Here is a 27,957-nt window from a genome sequence, read left to right on the forward strand (position 1 = left end):
ATGTTATCACATTCTGCCATGGTCAAAGAGAGGAAACAACAAGCATCAGCCATTATGAAGGAAATCTACGGAAATGGTATAGAGCTAAAACCGGTTACTGTATGTCCTATGTTCCTTTTGCTCCTTCCTAACATTTCTTTTTAATCTTACAGTTTAACTCTCTTACAGCTCTTTCTCTGGGTATTCTGCCATAAATAATCTAGTGGGGGTATCATGCCGCCTATGGTAACTAATCCTTTTGTAGTTGTCTCTTTTCATTTGAAAGCTATTTTCAGATGAACAACTGTTGTGAAGGAATGAAGTAATCTAACAGCTGATGTACATTCTGCTTGGATAGCCTTTCAGAATATTATTTGGGGCTAATATCATGACTGGATTCCATTTTGCAAGACTATTCATATACAAAACATGATTATCTGTCTATATCTTTTTTCCTGTTTTCCATTTCTTTTAATATGCATGATCAAAAATATTTGTATCAATATTCTCCTTCCCCTCAAAGCTAGCTATTGGGATTAATAAACCTTATTAGCTCTTGTCGTTTCTCTCCAATACATAGTCACTGGCTGATCTTTTAAGCAGCAATTCAACTTTTCTGTTGCCATTTTGAGGGAAATGGAAACAGCTATGAAAATCTTAGCTTGATTTTCAAAAGCGGGTGCTTAACGTGAGACTTTCAAAAGTGCTTTGTGATTTAGGAGCACATGTCCCCTTGACTTTCACTGGGACTGTACTCCTAACTCAGATGTTTTTGAAAATCCCACCCATAGAACCTTATTTAGGTGCTTTAATAAGTTGCCTAATTTTCAAAAGTGCTGAGCATCTAGCAGTCCCCCTTGAAGTCTGTGGAAGTTAAAACTCAACACTTTTGAAAATCAGGCCATTGGTTTAGGTGCCTAACTATAAATTAAGGACCTAACTTTAAATCTACTTATGAAACTCTTGGATTTATTCTCCTTCTCGCATGTATTGTGATAACTTAGATAACTTACTGACAAATAACCCACTTAGATAACTAACTGACAAATTTGATTCCAAGGAAAGTAGGATCAGGCCCTTTGTATATGTATAAAAAAGAATCTGCCCGTGTAAGTGCCTGCCCATTCCTTTCACATTTTGTTGTAAATATACCTGTTAGATTTTTTAAATGCAGTTATATTAAACCGTTTAATATCTGAGAGACATTTGCAATATTTTTGTAGATGCCATGTCTGGATCCCATATCTTTGTATTTAAAGACTATGTAAAACAAGCTGTACTGAAGCCAACTAAGGATTATTTAGATGTTCCACATATGATATAATTGTCTCTGAAGTATCTTATTATTAGGTAACTCATTTGTTAAAGCTGATTACAGTGATCAGTTAAATCATCCAATGGGTCATTTAGGCATTTGCTGTGGGCCACATCCAGTTTTAATTCAAAATTAGTTAATGGGTCAAATTTTTAAATGTAGAGGCTTAAGATCCATGCTCAAAAATATGTGCCTACCTTTACATGTACAGTTCTTGCAATTATGAGTACAGATCAGAACTTTATGCATGCAAAGGCATGTGTAAATATCCACTTTGCAATTGTAGTCAAGGTAACTGCAACACTCAACTTACAATTGCTCACATTTTCACACACACAATTGGACCTCTCTTTTAAAAAACTGACTCTAGATTAGGCATAGGGAACTGGTATGAGAAACAACCCAAGCCTTCACCTGATACTGGACTGAATTGATTCCATATCTGGATTAAGAAAATGTTGTTGGAACTGGGAAGTAGGACCCATGACAGGAGAAGGCCTGAATGGGACAGAGACAAAGTAGCAGGCAGCAGTGCAGCTCAAAACACAGCTGACTGGTGCTGATGATTACCTGATTGCAAGTGCAAGTGAAAGTGGAAGATCAAGGATTTAGGAGTGGGAGAAAAACTGATTCATATTGGAGCCTCAATGCGGTTTTGCATAGCGTGATGTTACTTCATATCTTGTCCTGAAGCTTATAAACACCCACAGAGACTAAGGCCTTGTCCACACTGGCAAGTTTCTGTGCAGTAAAGCAGCTTTCTGCGCTGTAACTCCCGAGGTGTACACACTGCCAAGCCATTTAGTGCGCAGAAACTGCACAGTAGCAGCACTGTAAAAAAAACACCCCAACGAGAGGCGTACAGCTTTCTGTGCCAGGGCTACAGCGCCATGATGCCAGTGTAGACACGCTAGTAGATTACAGTGCTGTGATTGGCCTCCGAGCGGTGTCCCACAATACCTGTTCTCACCTCTCTGGTCATTGGTTTGAACTCTACTGCCTTGCCCTCAGATGACCAACTGTGAGCCCCACCCCTTAAATTCCTTGGGAATTTTGAAAGTCCCCTTCCTGTTTGCTCAGGGACGCGTGCAGTGGTCTCAGCGCATCTTTCTAGGTGGCCATGCCTGCTCCACACACCAGGCAATCCCCCCGCTTGGAGCAATGCCGAGCTGCTGAACCTCATCAGCATTTGGGGAGAGGAGGCAGTCCAGTCCCAGCTGAGTTCCAGCCGTTGGAATTATATGTATGGACTGATATCATGATGAATGACAGAAAGGGGCCATGACCAGGACACACTACAGTGTAGGGTCAAAGCGAAGGAGCTGTGGAACGCCTACCACAAGGTGCGGGAGGCAAACTGCTGCTCCAGTGCTGCCCCCACGAGCTACCAGTTCTACAAAGAGCTGGACATGATACTCGGTGGTGACTCCACCTCCACTGCAAAGGCCACTGTGGATACTTCGGTGGCTCGCATGCCAGTCGAGAATGGACCGAGGATGTAAAGGGGGAGGGGGACCCAGATGCAGAGGATGACTCAGAGGTCAGAGATACATGCAGCCAGGAGCTCTTCTCAACCCCAGAGGAGGCTAGTCAGTCACAGGGGTCGGAGCTTGGTGAAGTGCAAACAGGAGAGGAGGCCCCTGGTATGTGGCTTTGATTTTGGGAATTGCTAAAGTGAGTTGTTGGGAGCAAGAGGGTTGCAGAAAGCAGGCTTCTGTCTGTATGATGAGCATATCACCACATGCCTAATATGAGCGGTGGAACAGGGTGTTGATTGACTCCCTCACTTCATGGAATGTGCCTCAGAGATCTCCACGAAACTCTCATGGAGATACTGGGCAACCAACTGCTGCAGGTTCTTTGGCAGAGCTGCTTTGTTTCTTGCCCCATTAAGGGTAACTTTCCTGCACCATTCTGCCTTCACTGGGAGGGGCGGGGAACCATTGCTGCACACAGGCGAGCTGCATAAGGACCAGAGTGGAAGCCGAAGTCTTGGAGAAGACCATCCCTTGATTCCCTGCTCACCCTTAGCAGTGAGATATCTTCCATAATGAACACAGCCTGTGGAAAGTGTGGGAATAGAAATGATTATCAGGCCTCCCCTACAGTACTGGCTCTCCCCAAGAGCCACGTGCTCAGTGTACAGTACAGTCCTGGAACACTGATTTCCCCTGCCCCTGAGGGCAACACCCGTCCCTCTGCAATTTAGCCCTGCTGAAGAACAGTACCCACTGCACTCTACTCCAAAGGACAAGGTTGCATATGATATCTGGACATACACAAATCTTTAACTGTCCCAGGAACTCACCCTCCTCCTGGGACCCTCTCTTCCCCCATCCCCTACAGTGCTGATCTGTTTTTTTGTTTGTCACTCTCCTCTAGTTGTTGTTATTTAATAAAATAATTGTTTTGGTTTGAAAGCAATCTTTATTCCATTAACTGAAAGCAAACAGAGCCCTGCAAAGCAACAGGCAATTTTCTTAAACCTTCACAGTGCATCGGCTACACCAATCACAATCACCTCCTAGCATTACAAGCACTGCACTCCTGAGCATAGCAACAAATATTAGTGGCTTTCAGCTTCAAATTGCTGCCTCAAGGCATCCCTGATCCTTATGGCCCTGCGCTGCACCCCTCTAATAGCCCTGGTCTCTGGTTGTTCAAATTCAGCCTCCAGGTGCTGAGCCTCAGCAGTCCAGCCCTAAGTGAAGCTTTCATCCTTCTCTTCACAAATATTACAGAGCGTACAGCACATGGCTATGAGTACAGGAATATTGTCATCGGCCAGGTCCAGCCTCCCATATAGGCAATGCCAGCGGGCCTTTAAAGGGCCAAAAGCACACTCAACAGTCATTCTGCACTTGCTCAGCCTGTTGTTGAACTGCTCCTTGCTGCTGTCAAGGTTCCCATAAGCCATGGCATTAAGGGATAGACAGGGTCTCCCAGGATCAGAATGGGCATTTCGACTTCCGCTACGGTGATCTTCTGGTCTGGGAAGAAAGCCCCAGCTTGCAGCTTCCTGAACAGGCCAGTATTCCAAAAGATGCGTGTGCCATGCACCTTTCCGGACCAGCCTGTGTTAATGTCTGTGAAACGCTCACAGTGATCTACAAGCGCCTAGAGAAATACCCCTTCCAATTAATGTACTCGGTGGCTAGGTGATCTGGTGCCAGAATTGGAATATGAGTGCCATCTATCACCCCTCCCCATTTAGGGAAGCCCTTTTGTGCAAAGTCATCCACAGTGTCACTCATGTTGCCCAGAGTCATGTCTTTTGGAGCAGAATGAGATTAATGGCCCTGCACACTTCCGTCAACATGAGTCCAATGGTCGACTTTCCCACTCCAAACTGGTTAGCGACCGATTGGTAGCAGTCTGGAGTAGCCAGCTTCCACAGTGCACTCACCACGTGCTTCTTCAATGACAGGGCAGCTCTCATTCTCGTGTCCTTGCGTCACAGGGCTGGGGCGAACTCATCACACGGTCCCATGAACGTGGCTTTCCTCATCTGAAAGTTCTGCAGCCACTGCTCGTCATCCCAGATGTGCATGATGATGTGATCTCACCACTCAGTGCTTGTTTCCCAAGCCCAAAAATGGCATTCCACTGTGGTCAACACCTCCGTGAATGCCACAAGCAATCTCATGTCGTAGCTACTACATATGACAAGATCAATGTCAAACTGCTCTTGCCTTTGTAGTTTAAGGAATAACTTCACTGCCACCTGTGATGTGTTAGTGAGAGCAAGCAGCATATTTGTCAACACTGCGGGATCCATTCCTGCAGACCGAAGAGGCAGAGCATGCAGTACACAAACCATTGAAAGATGGGGCCAAATGTGGACTAAGCACAGGGATTGCTTGGATGTGAAGCAATGCATCATGGGGCACTGGGACAGGACCCAAGATGCCCTGTGACCCCCTCCGCCTTCCCACAACTCTTAGCGGCAAAAGAGGAAGAGATGCTGTGTGGGATAGCTGCCCAGAGTGCACCGCTCCGAATACCGATGCAAGTGCTGCAAGTGTGAACACACTATTGCACAAGCAGCAGAGAGTATGAACACACAACAGTGGTTTCCCTTCAGCACTCTCTGAGCGGTGATGTAATTGCTGGTGATGTAACTCTGCCAGTGTAGACATACCTAGTTCAATTATTAAAATAATGACCATGGGTAACTGTAAATGACGAAGTCGGAGAAGATGCTTAACAATATTATTTTTACTGGATGATCTAATTATGGCCACATGTGAAAAAGGCTACTTTCCAAACCCTGGCAGTAAGAAATGAATAACAAAATAGTTTGCTAAGCATTGAAGTTATCATGGTGTAAAGAGTAAGCAAGGGCTTTAAAATTGAGGATACCAAATGACAAGAGTTCTTCAAATCAGTGTCAGCATACTCAGTGCCACTAGTATCCCAACTTCCAGAACTTCTCCATAAGACTGACAATGAAGATTATGCCATACAGGGTTCTCTGCCCGCAGTTTTACTCAGGGATTTCCTCCCCCTGCCCCAATACCCCGCCCACCCCAGTTTTGTGAACTAGTTACATGCAGTGTTGTCTGTTTAGTGATTGTTTGGAAATCTGAACTGAAATTGAAACATGAATACACACTTTAAAAGCATATACATGTATGATAAAATATGTGTATCTGAAAAAGTATAATAGCTTTGAAAAGTATAAACATAGACTATCTTCCTTATACAGCTGTTGTTTTTTATAACAATGTCAGTGCATTCATTTTGGTGATGTTGGCCAACCTAATAGTTTCAAATTATGATTTGTAAATGAGCTCTCCCTGACAGCTAGTGATGACCTAGGGGCTGGGGGGAAAGGCCTCATGACCAGATTTTATTTACATTCACACCTAATCTACCTAGGTATTCAGCAAACAGAGCTGCGTTGCCCAAGAGATAGATTTTGGCTGGGGTTGGGTTACAAATCACTTGAATGCGCGGGGAAGGGGGGAATGAAATGTTGTTATTCTTATTGTATGAGTAAAGGGCAGTAGAACTGTACTTAGCCTGGGCTGATTGAGGGCATCAAGAGAGAAGGTGGGGACAGGAGTTTTGCTTGATGGTCTGCCTGAGTCACAAGTACTATTTGACCTGCCCCTCTCCATTGTTTAAAGACAGAGCTGATTAGGTTCCATAGATAGTCTTTTGTTTTGTTAAGTGACCACTACAGCTGAAATCAGGTCTAAGTGCTTAGACCTGCTGTGGGACAGTGTTTCTGTGGAAGAGATGGCCCAGGCTGCACTAGCAGCGAGGTTCCCCCACTGAGAGCTCAGCTGAAATCACTGAGAGCTGGGTGGAACCTCAAGAGACCAACTTGCAGAGGTCACAGTGGCAGGTGGCAGCAGAAGGTGACGGCGCAGGGCCATTGGCAACAGAGCAATGGAGTGAACGGTGGCACAATGAATAACAGTGGCCAGAGTGAACAGTGAGCAGCTGGAGGAATGAGCAAGGTGCCTTCTTTCCCCCAACCTGGGAGGTGAACTCATGAGAAAGAACCTCTGAACTCTGAGTCTCCACTGACCAAGAACAACACCGGTGAGTGTTAATGAAGCTGTTAAGAATGCTGGAGACACAACACAGTTCAGGAGAACAAACATGGCTGTGGCATCATACTTGCTATTTAAGCAAGAGATACCACACACTACAAAATGGAGGCCAATGTTAAGTGGATTGTCACTTGTTCATCCTGAAGTTGAACACTGGTTCTGGACAAGACCAGCAAATGCTCACTATCTTTCTGCAAGAAACTCAACTGACTGGCTAGAGGTATGTGGTGCAACAATGAAAGACTCAACAGTTGAAAAAGTGAAGAACTCTCTCACCACAAAAAAATGTGCATACATGGCTGATGAATGCAACAATGCAAATGGGCATCAAGTATTAAGTCATTGTGTACGTTATCTTCATGTCAGTGGTAGGCCAGTAGATGCATTTCTAGATGTTCAAGTTGTAGAAGACACATCGGCTGCAGCTGTGACAACCCACATCTTAGAGGAGTTAAATGCTGGTCAATTGGACCCCAAACAGATGGCTGCTTGTGCATTTGATGGAGCTGCAAACTTCTCTAGAAGACACGGTGAAGTACAAGCTTTGCTCAGAGAAAAGTGTAACACTAATCTCTCCTATACACACTGCAGAGGCCATCTACTCCAACTAATGCTAGTACGAGCTGCAGACTCTTCAAAAGACATTAAAAAAGCTATAAATTTAATGTCTTCATTATATTCTTTTTTCAGCAAGAGTCCAAAAAGACTGAATATCTTGGAAAATATAGAAGATACACTAGGACTGAAGTTCAAATTAGTCCAGCCTGGGAAAACCCTCTGGCTTTCTCATGAGCGATCCTTGGCTGTTGTCTTAAAATTACTCCAGCCATTATTACTGGCTTTGGAAAGTATCTACCAAGATGGGATGGATCTAAGTAGTGAGGCTGGTGCATTACTTTTGCTACTACATTCAGAGAAAACTATTGCCATTCTCTCCCTTGTAAGTCTATTTTTGAAACCACTTGGGTCATTAAACAATGTCATCCAGGCATCTGCTACAACAGTAGTAGATCTTTGTCCAGCAATAGAAGCTACATTTGGATCAATCAGAGAGCTACCCATTGAAAAAGTACTGGAAGAAGCAAAGACTTTAGTCCAGAAGTTGAATAATGAAGGCATTTATATTGAATCCTTAAGTGAAGAGGACAAGAAGTGTTTGTTAAGACAACTGAAAAAGTACACAGATTTGATTCTTAAAAATCTACAACAGTGACTGATAGATTCTACTCAACCTCTACATAGCTTTTACACAGAGGTCCTATAAAACACCGACAGTTGAGTGGAGTGAGGCACTACCAGCAAAGGGGCTGCCATGTGCTCAGGACAGAATAGGGAATCTGAACACACAGTGGAATACCATACGATGAATAAATGAAGATTTGACTTCAACTTCTTTTTTTATCATCACTAGTGGCTTGACCCAATCTTTGTGCTATGTCTCCTGGGATGAAAGAAGTAGGAATTCATCTCTTGTTACTCCCAGTCACAACAGCTACAGTTGAGCATTCTTTTGCCTCATTGAATAGAATTTTGTGTTCTGAAAGAAGTTGCCTTCTGCCTGATCATGTGAATGATCTAATGAGAATACCAATTAAAGGAATGGAAGTACCAGACACACGGGAAGCGACCAAAGATGAACGCATTGCATTCATCTTGTTCATTAACAGAGTTGTGCAAAATTATAACAAGAAACCAATAAGGATGTAGATGTAGTGCTTCATAGAAGGCTTGAGTAGCCAACTTTAATTTTTGTGATGATTTTAAAACATGAGTTAAATCTAATTGAATGGTCATGAAACATTTTTCAGTTTTTACTATGGTGCCATAGAGCCACCTTCACACTCAGGGTCTCACCCCTCATCGGCCCTGACCCTCCTCCAGCTCCCTGTAAATTCGAACCCCCCCACCCCCAATTTCAATTCCTGGGGAAAATCCTGGTTCTTACTCTTCCCCCTCCACCACCACCCATGCATGCATATTCATTATCAAAGTTCCCCAGAGTTACAATGTAAAGCCAAGGAAGTGATCTTTTCCCCAAGCAGGGACCTAAGTAACACTGACAGCAGTAATTAGATTTCCAGCACTTGTTAATCTTTTGAAAAGAGTTGCTTGTAATTCTCCTATTGATGAGAACTGTTAATTGCAGTGTGGAAAAAAATAGATAATTATTCTGAAGGAATCATGTAAAAGTTGTTAGAAGTATATTTTAATTCATTGTTACGTCTTTCATTTTCATAAACTGGACCTTTATTCTGAAATTCTCTAAATAAAACTATTAAATAGTGGCTCCCAGCCAATTCAAACCTCTGTTACAGGAGGTAGCTAGCCTTAAAAAATCTAAATATGTGAATGAATCATTGAGACAAAAACGATTGCAAGCAATCAGAAATAGGAAGATATGTGTAAAATAGGCTGAGGAGTTCTTTCTCTGTCCAGTCCAGGATATATATTGATTTAGGCCGGGTCCAGGACTGAGGTCAAGGGGAGTTTTGACACTGACTTCAGTGAAAGTAGGATTTTACTGATCACTAAGAAATTATATTGTAAGATACCGAGGGTCTGATTTTCAGAAAAGCTGAGCACCTACACTTCTAACTGAAATCAACAGGAGCTGTGGGCGCTCATCACCTTTGTAAATCTGGCTCTCAGTGCAGTGGTTGAGAAGCTCATTCCAGGCTACGGTGCACTTCATAACTCCCCAAAAAAATGACTGAGTTCACTAATACAGCATGGAGCAGGAGGATGTTACTGGGGAACTGGGGTGCATTTCTTGTTGGACTACAGATATAGGGAATATAATAATAAGCATTATTTAGCAAAAAGCAGCATTTAAGGAAAGCAGAGAAGAATATTTCATAAGGCATATGCTTGTCTGTTGTGGTACAGAGTCAGATGGCCTAGACCTTGGAAAGAAAATCAGCATCCCCAGAGACATCATGGTGGAGGAACTATCAATACCCAGCAACAGAGGTGCAAGGCTATTTAAGATGCGTCAAAGGAGATCTGACAAGTACACCTATGAAAACTATCATTATTTAGCAAATAAGCAAAGGAATGTGAGTATTTTGTATTACAAGTGTCTAAATACAATACAGTGAGACTGGTGTGGGGTTACCTATGATTTGCATGGTACTGACTGCAAGAATTATCCATAGCTTTAGGAAAAGATGTGAACTGAACCATGACCTGGAACAAGGCCAGTGTGAAGCACAAAGTGAGCTGTATCGTTTTGTGGTCTTCTAGACAAATCAAAAAAGGCTCAGATCTGGGTGCTGCTTTTAGGTCCCACAGAATGGGACAACAAGGTTCAAGGGCCTCAAGTTGAAAGTAATCACATCAAAATCTGACTCAGGTCAGTAGTGACCAAAAGTCATTACCATGTGACAGCTAATTTAGGAATGATGTAAGGATTACTTTGTTAATAACAGCTGAAGGCTTTGAAGATGCAAAGTTCTATATAAACAGCAAGTATTAATATTATTATTGTTATTATTACTATGAAAACTATGTTGGTGGTCTTATTCCAGTTCCTAGCCAGTAACATCACCTGTGCAATTGGCACTAATAGTCTTCCTTGCTGGCACTCTTAGCAAAGGAGTAAGGAATTAAATGGGCCATGGGGACAAAACTGCCCCTTGAGCTGGCCCCTAAGGAATAGGGTTGAGGCACATTGGCAGGGTAGTAGGAATTGCTGACTGGGAATCAGATGCTTCTATATTCTAATACTAGCTTTGACATTCATTTCTTCTGGGGTCTGGGGTTGTCAGGGTTCCCTTCCCACTCTGAACTCTAGGGTACAGATGTGGGGACCCACATGAAAGACCCCCTAAGCTTATTTCTACCAGCTTAGGTTAAAAACTTCCCCAAGGCACAAATCTCTATTTGTCCTTGGACTGAGGTATGCTGCCACCACCAAGTGATTTAGACAAAGAATCGGGGAAAGGACCACTTGGAGTTCCTAGTCCCACAAAATATCCTCCCAAGCCTACACCCCTTTTCCTGGGGAGGCTTGAAAAATAAACAAGGTGAGCACAAACCGGACCCTTGGGTTTGTAGGACACTAAAAACCCAATCAGATTCTTAAAAAACAGAACTTTATTATAAAGGAAAAAAAAGTAAAAGAAGCACCTCTGTAAAATCAGGATGGAAGGTAATTTTACAGGACAATCAGATTCAAAACACAGAGTATTTCCTTCAAGGCCAAACTTTAAAGTTACAAAAAGAAAACCAGGAATACACCTTCCTCCCAGCACAGAGAAAATCACAAGCCAAAACAAAAATAGGCTAACACATTCCCTTGCTAGTACTTACTGATTCTAATGGAGCTGGATTGCTTGCTTCCTTGATCTGTGTCCGGCAAGCACACAGAACAGACAGACCAAATCCTTTCCCCCCCCCCTCCATCCCCCTCTCCGTTTGAAAGTATCTTGTCCCCTTATTGGTCCTTTTGGTCAGGTGCCAGCCAGGTTACCTGAGCTTCTTAACCCTTCATAGGGAAAAGGATTTTGTGCCTCTGGCCAGGAGGGATTTTATAGTACTGTATACAGGAAGGTTGTTATCCTTCCCTTTCTATTTATGACAGGGGTAATACATGTAACCTCTCCACCTTGTTTTCTACATTTGTAGAAACAGTGATAATTACATTTATAGATTAAACTTCACAACACACATGAGAGCTAGGTGAATTAGTTAGGGCTAATTAATCTACAAGGTTCTGAGCATTTCAGTCCCAGTCTAGCAAAACAATAAAACACCGGCTTAACTGTAAGTGAGTGAGTAGCCCCACTGACTTCAGTGCTGGTTCAGGACCTTAATGAACTAAAGTCTGCATCTCAATTCCATGCATACTTCCCCACTGATTTCAGACATGAAAGCATGTGACTGAGGAGCACAATTTGTCCCAGCATCTTTAAACTGCTTTGAAGATGAAGAGAGCTGTATCGGTATATATAAGTATAATTATTATTAATTAACCTACAAAACTTTTATTGCTAAATAGCAATTCCCATCCCCCAACAGTTTTTAAAACTTACAAAGATATTTTAGATGGTGGTGCTAATGCTTCTGGGTCCAGTCCAACTGCTAGTGAATCAAGAATTCCATTGACTTCAATTGGAGTTGGATCAGATTCTTCATTTGGGGCAAGAAAAAGTGTATATATATATATAAAAATAAAGTATTGATGTGACGTAGTATAACATTTTTATTGGCATGAGCATGGGATGAGTAGCACATTACTCAGGAGTGGCAAAGCACCAAGAGTCAAGGAAAACTATATATTGCACCACAGCATCGGGTATTTTGCTCTGAGAAGCTATTTTAGCAACTCTTTTACAATTGTAAACATGGGGGGAGGGTGGGTACTATACTGAAGCCAGGTTGACTAAGTTACTATGAACTGGTCTCAGAGAAACAGAATTATTAGTACTAATAATTCATCAGAAAATAATGCCATAAAATAACAGTATCATCTGCTGGATTCCTGGACGCTTTTGGCCCAGTTCATGATGTGGAGCTTTGGGTAGCAGACTAGTAGAAGAGCCTTCCCTATTCCCCGCTGCCCATACTAATCAGAATGCTGAGGGAGTCCATGGCAATCAGAGACTATAAGGTTATATTCATAAAAGGGGTTGAAATCCTCAATATCATGCCTGAACTCTCCAATATCTTGCCTTGTTACCTATTTAAGGAAGAAATCTTAGCTCTGTGATCTGTTATCGTTCAGAAGCCAGTCTTTACAGCTCAATAAATGGACTTTGCCCAGAGTTGAGAATCTGTCCCAAAATCCTGTCATAGACAAAAAGATAGATTTTATATCCAGTTTTTTGTAATGAGTAGAAGGAAAACAGCTGGTGACTGACTGGAGCTTCCAGATTTTCATTCACTCAGTCGAAATTAAAAGAGGACCAGGACCAAGATGTTTAGAAGTGCTGATTTTCAAAGATACTGAGTGCTCAGTACCCCTGAAAATCAGGCCATTTATTTAGGTCCTAAATGTAGATATAGGGTTGGATTTTCAAGGGCACTCAGCATTGGCCTAGCTGCTCCCACTAACACCATAAGAGCAAAGTTATCTGAAAGCTGAGCACTTTTAGAAATCCCACCCAAAAGTGTCCAACTTTAGGCATCCAAGTTTGAACATTTTGACCTTATGGTTTAATATTTATTTAAGCTGAAAAATCTGAGGGCTGGAGTAAGTTAGCATGGCTCCATTGAAATGAATGATTTACACTACCTGAGGATGTGGGCCTAAGATTTTGAAAGCCTGTGGCCAGATTCACCAATACACTCTGGCTGATTTGTACTGCTCTGGTAATGCAAAGCAGCCATAAAACAGTTTTAATTGGCCAGTTCCTGAGGAAATATGCTGCTGACAGCTCCTTCCCCGGCAGCTGCATGTTAACTCCTTATGCAACAGGCAATAGGAGCTATGCAGCCAAAGTTAAGTCTGATAATAGCACCATAACTCACATAGGATTTCTGCTGTCAGTTCCTTGTTCTGCTCCCTCTTTGGTATTCTCCACAATGCAAGCTGAGCTGCAGCCGTTCAGTATTCAAACAGACCCTGGGGAAAGGAGAGAATGATGCCTTTTTAGTTTCTACTGACCTCCCTTAAATGCCAGTTTGGCCAGCACTTGTGTGGCCTTGATCTACTCTGTGCCTTAAACTGGAGTGGATCATTTTGCCTGCTATGATTAAAATGATCTTTCCAATATACCTTAGGAGCATTCTAAAATGTACTGACCTGATCAAAAACATTTCCTTTGTTTCAAGTTTTAAAAAAAAAGTGTTTGTTTTTTTCTATCTTAAGGAAATCCTACTCCAACACACTCTATATTTAAGTTCCTTTTAGACTGTCTCTCATTGCTAAAAATAAGTTACTGACTGTTTTGTTTTTGTTTTTGTTTTTTTTTTACAAGCCTCTGATTCTGTATTTAAAGAAACAATGATTAAGGCTTTGGATGTTTCCTTAGAACTAATGACCGGATGGGAGGTGGGGATAACTCCAGCCTATCAAAAATCTCCAAGAGGTGGCCTGCACTAAGGTTGTTGTGACTACTGTAAAACAAGAAAAAACATTCCCACAAAGGTGTATAGACTTTTTTGTGGCTGATGTGTTTTCAATTGGTATACAAAAAGCATCTATAGAGAATCAATGGCTTTTACATTAATCCACCAGATTGCTTGAATCCTAGAATAGGAAGGATGATCTAGGGCAGTATTTCTAATCCAGTGGGTTCGTGACCTGTGGGGAAGGGGAGGTGTCATGAAAGACAATCGGGGGACGGGAGTCCTAAGGCATTGAAATTTTTATTGCAATCTAAACCAAAGGAATCTTGCTCCCCCACTTCCCATACACACTTACCCTTCAAGGTCTAGTATTCTCTATTAGTCTCTTGAAACACAGACACACCTAAATTATTTTTGCTCTTACTTTTATAGTACATGTGGAGGGTTTCACAAACAGCTTTGTCTTTGAATAAGGGGTCACCAAAGTGAAAACGCTGAGATACACTGATCTAGTAGATAGGGTCCTGGACTAGGAGATGAGTTAAGTTCTCAGCTCAACACAGACTTCCTGTGTGACCCTGGGCAAGTCACTTACTGTATCCCCAACTCGGTTTTCCATCTGTAATATGAAGATAAGACTTCCATACTTCAGAGAGTCAATAACATCTCTTGATATGCACGTGTTATCCATGGTATTTGTTTCTATTCTAATGCAGCGTAGTGAACCTATGCAGAATGTTAAAATGGAAACTAGCAGTGCTGAAGCTGGCCAACAGCACGCACCAATGACACCTCCTAATACACCTGACCCACGGAGCCCACCAAATCCCGAAAACATTGCACCAGGTAAAGTACAAACTATTGTAATTTGTGCATGTACTGAGTACTCAGCTATTTCACAGCACAGAAAACAGTAGAGCATTTTGTTTACATGATCATTAATGGGATATTTATAAGGGATCAGCAAATTGATTCAAATGAGGTTAGAAGTACTTTAAAGAATTTATATGAATCTTCATTTTAAATGCAAATCAGAGTCGTTAACTTGCTTCAGTGTGGTTTATAAAAATCTTCATATACTTCTATTGTCTAGTTTCACACACAAGTGGAAATACATAGATAAGTTGGGAGAGGCTATTCTCATGATATCTATGAGCTAATTAATGCCATGAAACACTAGAAATCCCTAGAAACAGGAGACATTTAGTCTAATTAAATTTTCAGCCTGATTTCCAGGCCAAAGTATATTTGATAAGTTTGAATAAACATCTGGGGCCAGATCATCAGACCCTAAATCTGCATAACCCCATTGATCTGATCCTACCAATCTTAATTGTCTATCTGCTCCAAAATTTTCAGCCATCTGAGCTTCAGCATCACTAATTGTATTACAGCTTCTAAATGTGAATCTAAAGTCACTGCAGGTTCTGATTCAGCCCTTTATGTGGGAATAGCCGAGAGGAGAATTTGTCTCTCTGGCTGCAGAGATATTTTTCTGTTTTAAAGACCTTCGTTGCAAGGATCCTGTTTTCTTTATTTAAAGCCCTGAGCTACATGGAAGTCTAAAGACTAGAGCTGGCCAAATAATTTGTGACAAATAATTTATTCAGTGAATGTAGCTCTTTCTCCTGGTTGTGAATTATCCATAAGCAGGCAGAGGTTTTTACAAAGTCATTCTTTGTTCAACATTATTCAGTGCATGCATGTTTTGTGTAGACTTTTTCCAGCCAATGTGAACGGGATCAATGCCACTCTATCAGTGACTGCTAAAAGTACTAAGAGCTTTAGTACACTGTGTATCCATAAGCCCAATACAATGTGAATGGGTGCAATTTCTGTTTCCAAAGTTGAGGTGCGATCTTTGAGCTCTTTGTCTGCAGAAATATTTGTCTGAACTCTGATTTTTTTCTGATTTGGAAACAAAACAGTGTTTTTTATGCTGAAATGGAGCAATAGTGTTAATGTAGAGAATTAGAAACCTAGTGAGGTAAAAAATTAGGAATAATTTTCCCTCTTCTTCCAACAAATAATTTTGGCTCAGATCTTAGGACAACCCCTTGCTGTTTTTAATACTCTCAACTATATACTAAGGGCTAGATTCTGCCACCCTTACTCCTGTCGTGTAGCACCAAATTATGGAAGTAATCCCACTAAAGTAAATTGAACTACTTGTGTAGTAAGGTACTGATCAACAGGAGTAAGCATGTCAGAATCTGTCCCTCACTGATGAGGGAGAGAATGGGTCTGATTCTTCACTTGCTTGCATGGTAGAAGACAATGGAGAACCAGGCATACAGGATGGATTTTCAAAAGTGCCTAAGGGATTAGAAGCACATGTCCCACTGAAAGGCAATTGGACTTGTGCTCCTAACTCCTTTTAGTGCTTTTAAAAAGCCCACCCAAAAATTAGTCTACAGGCAGAACTGAATTATTTTAACTAAAGGTTTAATTTTAATCTCATTTAGCTAACCCAGTGCAAGAGGCTATGTGGACACTGGTACTTTGGTTTAAACCAGCTTAAATCAACAAGAAACAGGCTAAACCAAAATAAACCACGCTTAAACCTAAATAAGAGCATCTACAAAGCCTTTTGCACTGGTTTAACTAAAGTGATACAAATCCCCTATGTTTGCTTCCTACTTCTTTGTAGTCTTGGACAAGTAACTTAACACTCTCTGTTATTCAGCTTACCCTTCTGTTAAATGCTTATATAATAATTCTTAACTACTACATAGGACTGTAGTGAGAATTAAGGGTAATAAATATGTGTAATTGGCCCTTGAGATACTTGGGTGAAAAGTGCTATAAAATGCAATGTATGATTATAATTATTTATCCTTGATTTATTTCCATGAAGGATATTCTGGACCACTAAAGGAAATTCCTCCTGAGAGGTTCAACACTACTTCTGTGCCAAAATATTATCAGTCCCCCTGGATAGAAGCCATCAGCAATGACCCAGAGCTGTTGGAGGCTTTATACCCTAGACTGTTTAAGCCTGAAGCAAAGCCAGATCTGCCTGACTACAGGAGCTTTAACAGGTAATTTAGGAAGGAAGACGAATTTTACAGGACAGCAGAGATAGTTATGTGAAGTGGAATTTTTTTTTAACCAAACTATAGGGAAAGAAACTGGTTCACACGCACGCACACACACACATGCGTGCATGCATATACACCAAAGACGTTAAAGGGGAAAGCACAATTAGTCTAAATCTAAAGAATGGGTTCTAAAATAAGCTCTAGCGTAAACAACACAAGAGGAAGGTCATAGTAAAAGACTAAGAAATAATTAAATAAAGAAGGAAAAGTAAGAGAAGAACACAATAGCCAATGAAATGAGGAATTCGATGCATAGGTGCTAGAACTAGGGATGCTGGGGGGTGTTACCACACCCCCTAGCTTGAAGTGGTTTCCGTTATATACAGGGTTTACAGTTTGGTTCAATGGCTTTCAACACCCCTACTATACAAATTGTTCTAGCACGCCTGACTTGATGGAATAAATACGACACAGCAAGGGCATGATCCAAAGCTTATTTGATCTTTCCAATGACTTCAGTGGGCACTGGATCAGGCGCTAAGTGAGCACCTTGCATAGGAGAGTTCTGGTTAGAGTTTGGTTCATAAGCATTATAATAGGAAATATCAATTTTTGTTTCTTTATGTTACAATCCATAGTCAACAGATTTGTATTTTAGGGTCTGATCCCTCAACTCTCACCTGCTGCCCTTAAAAGCCTGGAGAAGCTGAGAGCATTCAGCCCTCACAGGAGCTGTTCAATCACCTGAAGTATCAGACCCTCCATCATGTTTAACAGGCCATTGCAATCTCTGTCAACATCTTAAACTAAGAGATTTCAATTTTAAATCTGCAAAATATGGTCACAAAAACAAAAACTAGGCACTCTAAACAAGGTACTGAGTGTGGAGCCAGCAGGGAGCTGAAAGAGAAGTTATTTACACAGTAGCTGGCATACTGTGGTTTTCATTGGAACCTCGTGTTATGTTGACATTGGTTGGAACTTGGAACTATTTTGGGGAGCTTTAAAAAACATCTAGACTGTGCCTCCCACTTTTATTCATATCGTGCACAATATCTTCTTTTATTAAAATCACAAACTTTTTTTCTTAAATGGCTTCTGTTTAGCTCCCACTAAGCCAAACCAAAAAACCAGCCAAAAAATAAAAACAAACAAACAAACCCAGCTGTGTGGCAATCTGCTTCCATAGAAAATGAGAGATAGTGGGAATGTAGATCTGTAGGAAATTGTCAAGACCAACATCTACATTGAGGAGCATGGAGGTAAGCAGGTGGACCTAAATTATGGGGGTGAGGAGGGAAATACAACTATCACATCATGGCACTGCATAGCCTCCCCTAAATATGCCATGTTCCCCTCACAAAATGATATGACAGATACTGACTGGAGAGCTCATGTGACCACAACTGCCACCATGGGAACAATAGCAGCACAGTTTAGCTATTATGGTTACTAGCACTACAGAAAACCTGACAAGACACTTATAGATAGCAACTGAGTCAGATACATGCTGCCGTTGCTGGAAAAGGGAAGAACTAGGGGGCTGCACTGAAGCAGAATTGCTATAAACATGTGATCTGAGGTCTGGCTGATATCCAGTGCTGTCTTCTGTAGATTTTCAGCTTCTCAGGGAGATAAGATTTTGTCCACTGCAAATTTCTCATCGCTACCAGTCTTATTTTTCCACAAGGATGATGTGGTGTAACTGCATCTTTTGGGGTACATATTCCTCTTTTGTGCATTTGTACATGGGAAGGGTCAATACTATCCCTGCTACCTGTTATAACAAATTGAAACCTGCCACTGAAATTCAGGTTTTGGTCTTATATTTGATCCAGAAAGTTTTAAACAGTGGAAATGGTAAATTCAAAATGCAAGGCAGAATGATGTAATCCTTCATATTTTAAATAAAAACATACCTTGTCCTATCTGGAAAAAAGCACCAAACTATGCCAGGCCTAGATTGACTGGTTGATGTATATGATACCTTTATATTTATGATCTCTAGTCACTATTAGTGCAGAAAGTGTCTAGCTAATTGGTTTCTTTAATTACAATCCTGGGAACATGCAGTTGATAAAATATTTAATAGCTGAATTGTGATGTCATAGTGACATCACTGTGTTAGCTAGTATCAGTCAGGGTTTCCAATCCCACTGTGTCACACCAGGAAGAACCACTTTCAGGATTTGGTAATGTACAGTACAACCCATGTACAGTGCAACGCATAGGTACATTCACCATTAATCAGCAGAAGGAGTAGGATTGATGGCATGCCTGGCATGGAACTCCAAACATAGTGTTCAAATTGTTCTTAGTACATTCAGCTATATTTCTTAAAATGACATTCTTTGATTTTAGAGACCAAATTTAGGATCCTTTCAGATCTGCTTGTTCAAGCACCATTACTAATGAAATCAATGTGACTTCACCAGAAGTTTTTCCTGACTAAGAAGTGAGTTAGGTTTGTTGAATAAGACTCAGACATAAATGACTTTAAATCAGGACTATTTTAGAGGTGTACTGAAGCTAGAAAAGGATTCAGAACTTTTTTGTGCGGAAATGTATCATTTGCCCCTTCCAGCAATACAGGGCTCAATCGTGACCACACATCAATGGGAGTTTAACCATTGACTCTAATGGGAGTAGGATCAGATCTCAGAAATTAATACAGCTAATGGTCTGATTTGGGGTTGGGTTTACACAACAGGAGCCTGGCAGCACTGGTAAATCCACCAAGGAGGAGGTTGTGGCAGCAAAAAGCAGCTGAAGTCGCCTGCCTCCCTGCAAAGGGCTTACAGATCGTCAGTGCAATCTAAAATATTTGTGGTATGGAGTAGACTGCATAGTCAGGGTGACCAGAATACACTGGCTCAGAGAATACCTTGAGCAGACTCTGCTGGTAAGGAACCTGGGGAGCTCCTGGTGAAAATTAGAGGTACCCTACTCTAATGGACACGCAATAGGAAATGGCAAAACCACTTGCTTTCCTTTAGAGATGAGTGTCCCAGGGGGCACAAGGAAAATTAACTGGCACAAAGGTAAGAATGTCAGCCTGGAAGAATCTATCCAAGAATCAGTATGGAAAAGCCAGTGTGAATTCTTTTTGCTAATTAGTTTATAATAGGAAATTAATGTAATCCCTTCCTTCCACTCTCTTTCCAGTGGAGAAAAATGTCAAAAATAGAATTATAGGTGACAAATAAAGCACTGCAGCATGCCTGCATCTGACAACAAACAGGTTTGACTGGTTCTTCCTCTCCAACTAGATCAGTCCTTGCTCAGGCCTCTCCCGTCCCAATCTATTGCTTCCAAAACACTAAGGAATCCAGTCCAGCTGGCTAGTGCTTTGCTTTATTGATTTACAAACCCTGGATCCGATCCTACAAAATGCTAAGTGTTTCATGTCGAGTGCCCTCAACTTGCAAGAGGCAGGCACTGTCTTAGCGCAGTCTAGCAGGCAGTCCGTGTCCCACAATTGCTTACAATCTAAATAGACAAGACAGACATAGGACAGGGGAAAGTGTATAACACACAAGCAGACAGCAGCAAACATTTTGTTAGTGCCATGATTTATATATTTTTTATGACTGGGTTTAGTTAGGAGGGAAACGGTTAAATTAAAAGGAAAGTACAGGGAGTGGGGACATTGAAGAGAAGGAGGCAAGGGGGAGAGGCATAGGGACTGGGAGAAGAAGGTAAGAGGGAATGAAGGTGAGGTGAAGAGACTGTGAGGGAGGGGAAGGAGAGGGTTGGAAGAAACAGCCAGTCAGCACATGCAAGAGAAAGTCCAGTGGAAACTGTAGAAAGGTCTCTAGAATGTCCAAAGGTTCCTGCTTTGGCCGCTTCTTCAGATTGTCCTACCCAATGGTGTCTCTGCATGGTTCCAATCCTCTTCAGTTTTTCCCCAAGACATCCTGGTGGGTGAGGCGATACCACTTGAGTTCTACTTTCTCCAGAGTGTGTGGGTGTGTCAGGGGCAGGTCTCTGCACAGCTCTTAGCAGAATGTTTAGGAAATGTTATTCACATTTTTTAAAGAACTCTAGGCAAATGAAGATTTTTCTTTTTTACTACTTTAATTATATAACTATAGCAGCTAAACCAATATAGTTAAAAACTCTCTCTCTCAATCTGTTAACCTCCAAAAATTTCAGATAAAAATTCTCTCCTTTATAGGGACAATTTAATAATGATTTTAAAAATGAGGAAAAAAATAATGTGCACATATAGAGCCGGGGCTAAAAAATACACGTATGTGCCATGATGTTTTTAAATCATGCATCCACTTTTTAGGAATATGCAAAGTGAATATTAAACCACCCCCTAGACTTCCTGCTGCCACTACCTGGAACCATCATTCTTTCTCCTATATTGTGCAATGACTATTCGGAATTTAGGCACTGGTTTTGGGTTACAGACCATGAATCAGAGCTCAGATTATTTGCTTAGTTTCCAAACAGTGCAGGGTATTACAGCACCTTGTCGTCATCCAAGTTATTTCTCACAGGAAAATGTACTGATGCCATGAAGGACGAATTAACATTTATTAGCTGATTACTGCACTCTCTTTCATGCAGATCATCGTGTATTTCTGCATAGCACACAGGTATGTGTTAATGCATAACCCAGCGAGGCCAGCTTTTGTATAGCAGTTATTCTTTTTTTGTAAGTTCAAAAGATATTTAGTGGATTTTCATAAGACATACAAATTTGAATGTCAGGAGAGTGGGTTGTGGGGGGGGGTAGAAAACCTGGATTTGTGCTGGAAATGGCCCAACTTGATTATCATACACATTGTAAGGAGAGTGATCACTTTAGATAAGCTATTACCAGCAGGAGAGTGGGGTGGGGGGAGAGAAAACCTTTTGTAGTGGTAAACACCCATTTTTTCATGATCTGTGTGTATAAAAAGATCTTATGTACTTTCCACAGTATGCATCTGATGAAGTGAGCTGTAGCTCACGAAAGCTTATGCTCAAATAAATTGGTTAGTCTCTAAGGTGCCACAAGTACTCCTTTAAATTTGAATGTGTTATCTATTCCTATGTGATCTACATATAGACAGAATTATAAAGGGAAACAATTATTTCATGATATAAAATACTATAATAATAATATTGAAACACAAACACAAAAATTAACGTTGATTATCCTTTTGTTAACTTACAAATCCATAAACATTAAAGATTACATGAACACTACCACGAGAATAGACATCTTAATTAGAGCAGCAATTAAAATGATCATTATTTTCCAATAACATGTAGGTCACTGCACTCACTCTGTGCTGATTATAAAGTAATTATTTTTAATCAGTAAGGTACAGTATAGAATTTGTCATGTGTAACCTGGAAGAAAATTTCCAGGCTCACTTAGACAGTCACTGTGTGTGTGTGAAGAACTCCCTTTGATTTCAAAGAGAATCTGGTGTGTTAAGCGGCTGCTGCTACAAAATCTGGTCCTTTATGTGTCAGAAGATGTAGCTTTGGAGCCTGATCCAAAAACCACCTTCCATTCCCACGGAGTGTGGGTGATCAGAACCTTTCATGAGGCACTTACCACCTTGCCAGGATCAATTTTTGGAACCAGAGTTGGCTCTTCTTGGGATGATGTGAAAATGAGGTAGAATCAGAAAAGGCTAAAATAGGAAAAAAACAAGTTAAAAATTACTTGGACAAATTAGATGTCTTCAAGTCACCAGGGCCTGATTAAATGCATCCCAGAATACTCAAGGAGCTGACTGAGGAGATATCAAAGTCATTATCGATTATCTTTGTAAAGTCATGGAAGACGGGAGAGATTCCAGAAGACTAGAAAAGGGCAAATATAGTGCCAATCTATAAAAAGGGGAATAAGGACAACCCAGGGAATTACAGACCAGTCAGCTTAACTTCTGTACCCAGAAAGATAATGGAGCAAATAATTAAGCAATCAATTTGCAAACGTCTAGAAGATAATAAGGTGATAAATAACAGTCAGCATGGATTTGTCAAAAACAAATCGTGTCAAACCAACCCAATAGCTTTCTTTGACAGGGTAACAGGCTTTGTGGATGGGGGGGAAAGTGGTAGACATGGTATATCTTGATTTTAGTAAAGCTTTTGATACGGTCTTGCATGACCTTCTCATAAACAAACTGGAGAAATGCAATGTAGATGGAGCTACTATAAGATGGGTGCAAAAACCGGTTGGAAAACCATTTCCAGAGACTAGTTATCAGTGGTTCACAGTCATGCTGGAAGGGCATAATGAGTGGGGTCCTGCAGGGATCAGTTCTCAGTCTAGTTCTGTTCAATATCTTCATCAATGATTTAGATAATGGCCCACAGAGTACACTTCTAAAGTTTGCGGATGATACCAAGCTGGGAGGGGTTGCAAGTGCTTTGGAGGATAAGATTAAAATTCAAAATGATCTGGACAAACTGGAGAAATGGTCTGAAGTAAAAAAGGACAAATGCAAAGTACTCCATTTAGGAAGGAACAATCAGTTGCACACATATAAAATGGGGAAATGACTGCCTAGGAAGGAGTACTGTGGAAAGGGATCTAGGGGTCAAAGTGGACCACAAGCTAAATATGAGTCAACAGTGTAATGCTGTTGCAAAAAAAGTGAACATCCTTCTGGGATTTATTAGCAGGAGTGTTGTAAGCAAGAACATGAAAAGTAATTCTTCCGCTCTACTCCACGCTGATTAGACCTCAACTGGAGTATTGTGTCCCATTCTGGGTGTCATATTTCAGGAAGGATGCGGACAAATTGGAAAAAGTCCAGAGAAGAGCAACAAAAATGATTAAAGGTCTAGAAAACATGACCTCTGAGGAAAGATTGAAAAAACCGGGTTTGTTTAGACTGGAAAAGAGAAGACTGAGGGGACATGATAACAGTTTTCAAGTACATAAAAGGTTGATACAAGGAGGAGGGAGAAAAATTGTTCTTCTTAACCTCTGAGGATATGGAATGGGCTTAAATTGCAGCAAGGGAGGTTTAGGTTGGACATTAGGAAAAATTTCCTAACTGTCGGGGTGGTTAAGCATTGGAATAAATTGCCTAGGGAGGTTGTGGAATCTCCATCATTGGAGATTTTTAAGAGCAGGTTAGACAAACACCTGTCAGGACTGGTCTAGATAATACTAAGTCCTGCCACGAGTGCAGGGGACTGGACTAGATGACTTCTCAAGGTCCCTTCCAGTTCTAGGATTCTATGTACCAAACTGCAAAATTTTAGTGAGCAATCTCTATGCACCACATAAAGCAGTCTGGTCTATAGTAGATACTTCCCTATGATTTTTTTTGTTGAATCTTGGAGTTTGCTCATCTGGCAGTGGGTATTGTTTTACCATGTATAGCCTGCTAACATTCCAGTAAAATCTTCAATTGTTCTCTTTTGGTTCCTGCTGGTGTTCAATTATTTGTTTTGGTCTGCACTGGAGGACCAGTAGCCCAGGAACTCTAGACCAATGGATCTATTACTCTGTATCAAACCCAGAAAACCAAGTGGGCCAACTGAAAGGTCTCCGTTTTCAGCTGGAATTCACTTGGCTATGCCACTACTTATATGGTTTTCTGGCAACCAAGAATCAAGGTCCAGTTAACAAATTGCTTCTTTACTAGCCATAATCTAGATATATCCTAGGAAAACTATTTGATTGACCAACAGGTATGGCCACATTTGGTACAATTTATTTCTGTTTGGTCAGGTTTGTTTACACATGGGGTTCTGGAACAGCTAAGAGAAAACTCTCAGCCCAGGAGTCTGCAAGTACAAAAGAAATCACAAATTGTATGTGGAAATATTGTTTTAAAATATTTGCAAATTCATTTAACTGTATATGCTTGCTAAGTGTTTCTTATCTTTTGATTTGTTAAGCTAATCACCTCAGGAACATTTACCGGTACCTTTAAATAATATTAAAAATACTGGCAGCAGATAATGGGCTAGATTCGGCCTGGGTTTCTGCAAGCCTCTACCAAAAAAAAAACCCCAGGCGGGGCCCTTGAGGCAGAAAGTCTTCTTCAGAGAGTAGGTTTCAATTACAACATTGTTTTTCACCAATTTAACTAAGCCAGTTTCTAAACCAATTTAGTTAAATCAATACAACAACACTTGTGAGCAGATATGGTCGTACATTGTCAATCCACTGACTTCAACTTCATTACCTCTGAATTATAGCGGTGTTAGATCAGAATCAGGCCCTTAGTTCTTTAATTCACCTTCTTGAGGTCTGTAGTGCACAAGACAGTAGAACCTGGTCCTTAATATGTCTAGAAGACAATATGTTCTGACTCTCAAAATAGGAGGGGAAGAGGCTGGAGCATATACCAGAGCCTTTGGCCATTATCTTTGAAAACTCGTGGCGAACGGGGGAAGTCCCAGATGACTGGAAAAAGGCTAATGTAGTGCCAATCTTTAAAAAAGGGAAGAAGGAGGATCCTGGGAACTACAGGCCAGTCAGCCTCACCTCAGTCCCCGGAAAAATCATGGAGCAGGTCCTCAAAGAATCAATCCTGAAGCACTTACATGAGAGGAAAGTGATCAGGAACAGTCAGCATGGATTCACCAAGGGAAGGTCATGCCTGACTAATCTAATTGCCTTCTATGATGAGATTACTGGTTCTGTGGATGAAGGAAAAGCAGTGGATGTATTGTTTCTTGACTTTAGCAAAGCTTTTGACATGGTCTCCCACAGTATTCTTGTCAGCAAGTTAAAGAAGTATGGGATGGATGAATGCACTATAAGGTGGGTAGAAAGTTGGCTAGATTGTCGGGCTCAACGGGTAGTGATCAATGGCTCCATGTCTAGCTGGCAGCCAGTGTCAAGTGGAGTGCCCCAGGGGTCGGTCCTGGGGCCGGTTTTATTCAATATCTTCATAAATGATCTGGAGAATGGTGTAGTTTGCACTCTCAGCAAATTTGCAGATGATACTAAACTAGGAGGAGTGGTAGATATGCTGGAGGGCAGGGATAGGATACAGAGGGACCTAGACAAATTGGAGGATTGGGCCAAAAGAAATCTGATGAGGTTCAATAAGGATAAGTGCAGGGTCCTGCACTTAGGACGGAAGAACCCAATGCACCGCTACAGACTAGGGACTGAATGGCTAGGCAGCAGTTCTGCGGAAAAGGACCTAGGGGTGACAGTGGACGAGAAGCTGGATATGAGTCAGCAGTGTGCCCTTGTTGCCAAGAAGGCCAATGGCATTTTGGGATGTATAAGTAGGGGCATAGCGAGCAGATCGAGGGATGTGATCATTCCCCTCTGTTCGACATTGGTGAGGCCTCATCTGGAGTACTGTGTCCAGTTTTGGGCCCCACACTACAAGAAGGATGTGGATAAATTGGAGAGAGTCCAGCGAAGGGCAACAAAAATGATTAGGGGTCTGGAACACATGACTTATGAGGAGAGGCTGAGGGAGCTGGGATTGTTTAGTCTGCAGAAGAGAAGAATGAGGGGGGATTTGATAGCTGCTTTCAACTACCTGAGAGGTGGTTCCAGAGAGGATGGTTCTAGACTATTCTCAGTGGTAGAAGAGGACAGGACAAGGAGTAATGGTCTCAAGTTGCAGTGGGTGAGGTTTAGGTTGGATATTAGGAAAAACTTTTTCACTAGGAGGGTGGTGAAACACTGGAATGCGTTACCTAGGGAGGTGGTAGAATCTCCTTCCTTAGAAGTTTTTAAGGTCAGGCTTGACAAAGCCCTGGCTGGGATGATTTAATTGGGGATTGGTCCTGCTTTGAGCAGGGGGTTGGACTAGATGACCTCCTGAGGTCCCTTCCAACCCTGATATTCTATGATTCTATCATTCACAAAATACCTTCAGTGACTAAATCAGCAATCATCAGGCACTCACTTTCTTACCCAATATTTGGATGGAAAAATGATTGAACAATTGATTGTAACTATGACTATGAGAAAGGCCGAGAATAAAAAGATGTATGTAAAAGGGAACAAAAAAGAGGGGCATTGAAGAGAATTTGCCAGAAAAATAATCAACATATGGCTTTTCCAAAAGTTTTTCAAGAGATCTCAGAAAGCTAGGAATCATATTACTGTACTGAAAAAATGTCATAACAAATCAAACCAAATCAAAACAAAAAACAGATTATTCTTTTTCAGCTCTTGGGGCAAAAGAAAAATGGGTATTGTTAAAATCACATTTCACTTTTATTTTTCCCTCCCACCATCTTTACAGAGTTGCCACTCCATTTGGTGGTTTTGAGAGAGCATCAAAGCTGGTTAAATTCAAGGTACCAGATTTTAATCTACTGCTGCTAAATGATCCCAGGTTCATGATCCTCGCTAACCCTCTTTCTACCAGGAGGTCCTTCAACAGGACTCCTAAGGGATGGACGTCTGAGAATATTCCCATAGTGTTCATCCAGCCTTCGGATTCCAACACTGTTCCAGAAACGGATGACCTGTGAAAAGGAAGCTGTTGTTTTATATTTGATACAAAATGCTGAAAGCTGACCATAAAAAATCAACGTGTAATTATTTTGACTTTTAATAGACGCTCCTTGCAACAACCTCCCTTGGTAGCTGGAGTTTAACTAATAACTTCTGATACAGTATCCCTTTTCATGAGTTTAATTTCATCTACAGACCTAATATAAATAAAATAATTTGGCAACTATTCACTGACACATTTTTGACTTTTGTCTGTCTATACATTTTACTTTTTTCACTTTTATTCTTTAATGAAAACTTAATGTTGTTTCAAACCTTTGCATTGCCACATTAAGAGCAGTTGTGATGAGGAAAAAATGACTCTGACATCATAGCATTCCATTTCTATTCTGGTCCTAGCAGATCCTCTTGATACCATGTCAGATTTGTTCAATATACTGTCAGTACTGCCTGCTTATCCTGGGATTTGGAAATGAAGCTTGGGTTCCAATCTTGTTCCCTATGAGGTTAAAGCTCTTCAGTGAGAGCAGGCTTATCACTTATGTTTTTGCTGACTCTTGTATCACCACCAATAGTAAATTTAGCTAGACGCATGTAGAAAGTATACAGTAGATATAGTTATAAGAAAGAGAGAGACTA

The 27,957-nt window shown here is 41.2% G+C and overlaps 1 protein-coding gene across 1 annotated transcript; it reads left to right on the top strand.

Annotated features, from left to right (window-relative positions):
- Positions 1-27,335, top strand: MYOZ2 (myozenin 2). Its single transcript, XM_077814418.1, has 5 exons — positions 1-76; positions 9,745-9,914; positions 14,586-14,715; positions 16,727-16,910; positions 27,104-27,335. Exons 1-5 carry the CDS (start codon positions 1-3, stop codon positions 27,333-27,335), a joined length of 792 nt encoding a protein of 263 aa, XP_077670544.1.
- The last annotated feature ends 622 nt before the right edge of the window (positions 27,336-27,957 follow it).

This window comes from Eretmochelys imbricata, chromosome 4, assembly GCF_965152235.1.
Source record: "Eretmochelys imbricata isolate rEreImb1 chromosome 4, rEreImb1.hap1, whole genome shotgun sequence".
Classification (NCBI taxonomy): Eukaryota; Metazoa; Chordata; order Testudines; family Cheloniidae; genus Eretmochelys; species Eretmochelys imbricata.

Coding starts and splice junctions, on each gene's coding strand:
- MYOZ2 (XM_077814418.1), top strand. CDS start 1: ATGTTATCACATTCTGCCATGGTCAAAGAGAGGAAACAACAAGCATCA. Junction 77..9,744: donor GAAGGAAATCTACGGAAATG/GTATAGAGCTAA, acceptor GTTGTGGTACAG/AGTCAGATGGCCTAGACCTT. Junction 16,911..27,103: donor GACTACAGGAGCTTTAACAG/GTAATTTAGGAA, acceptor CCATCTTTACAG/AGTTGCCACTCCATTTGGTG.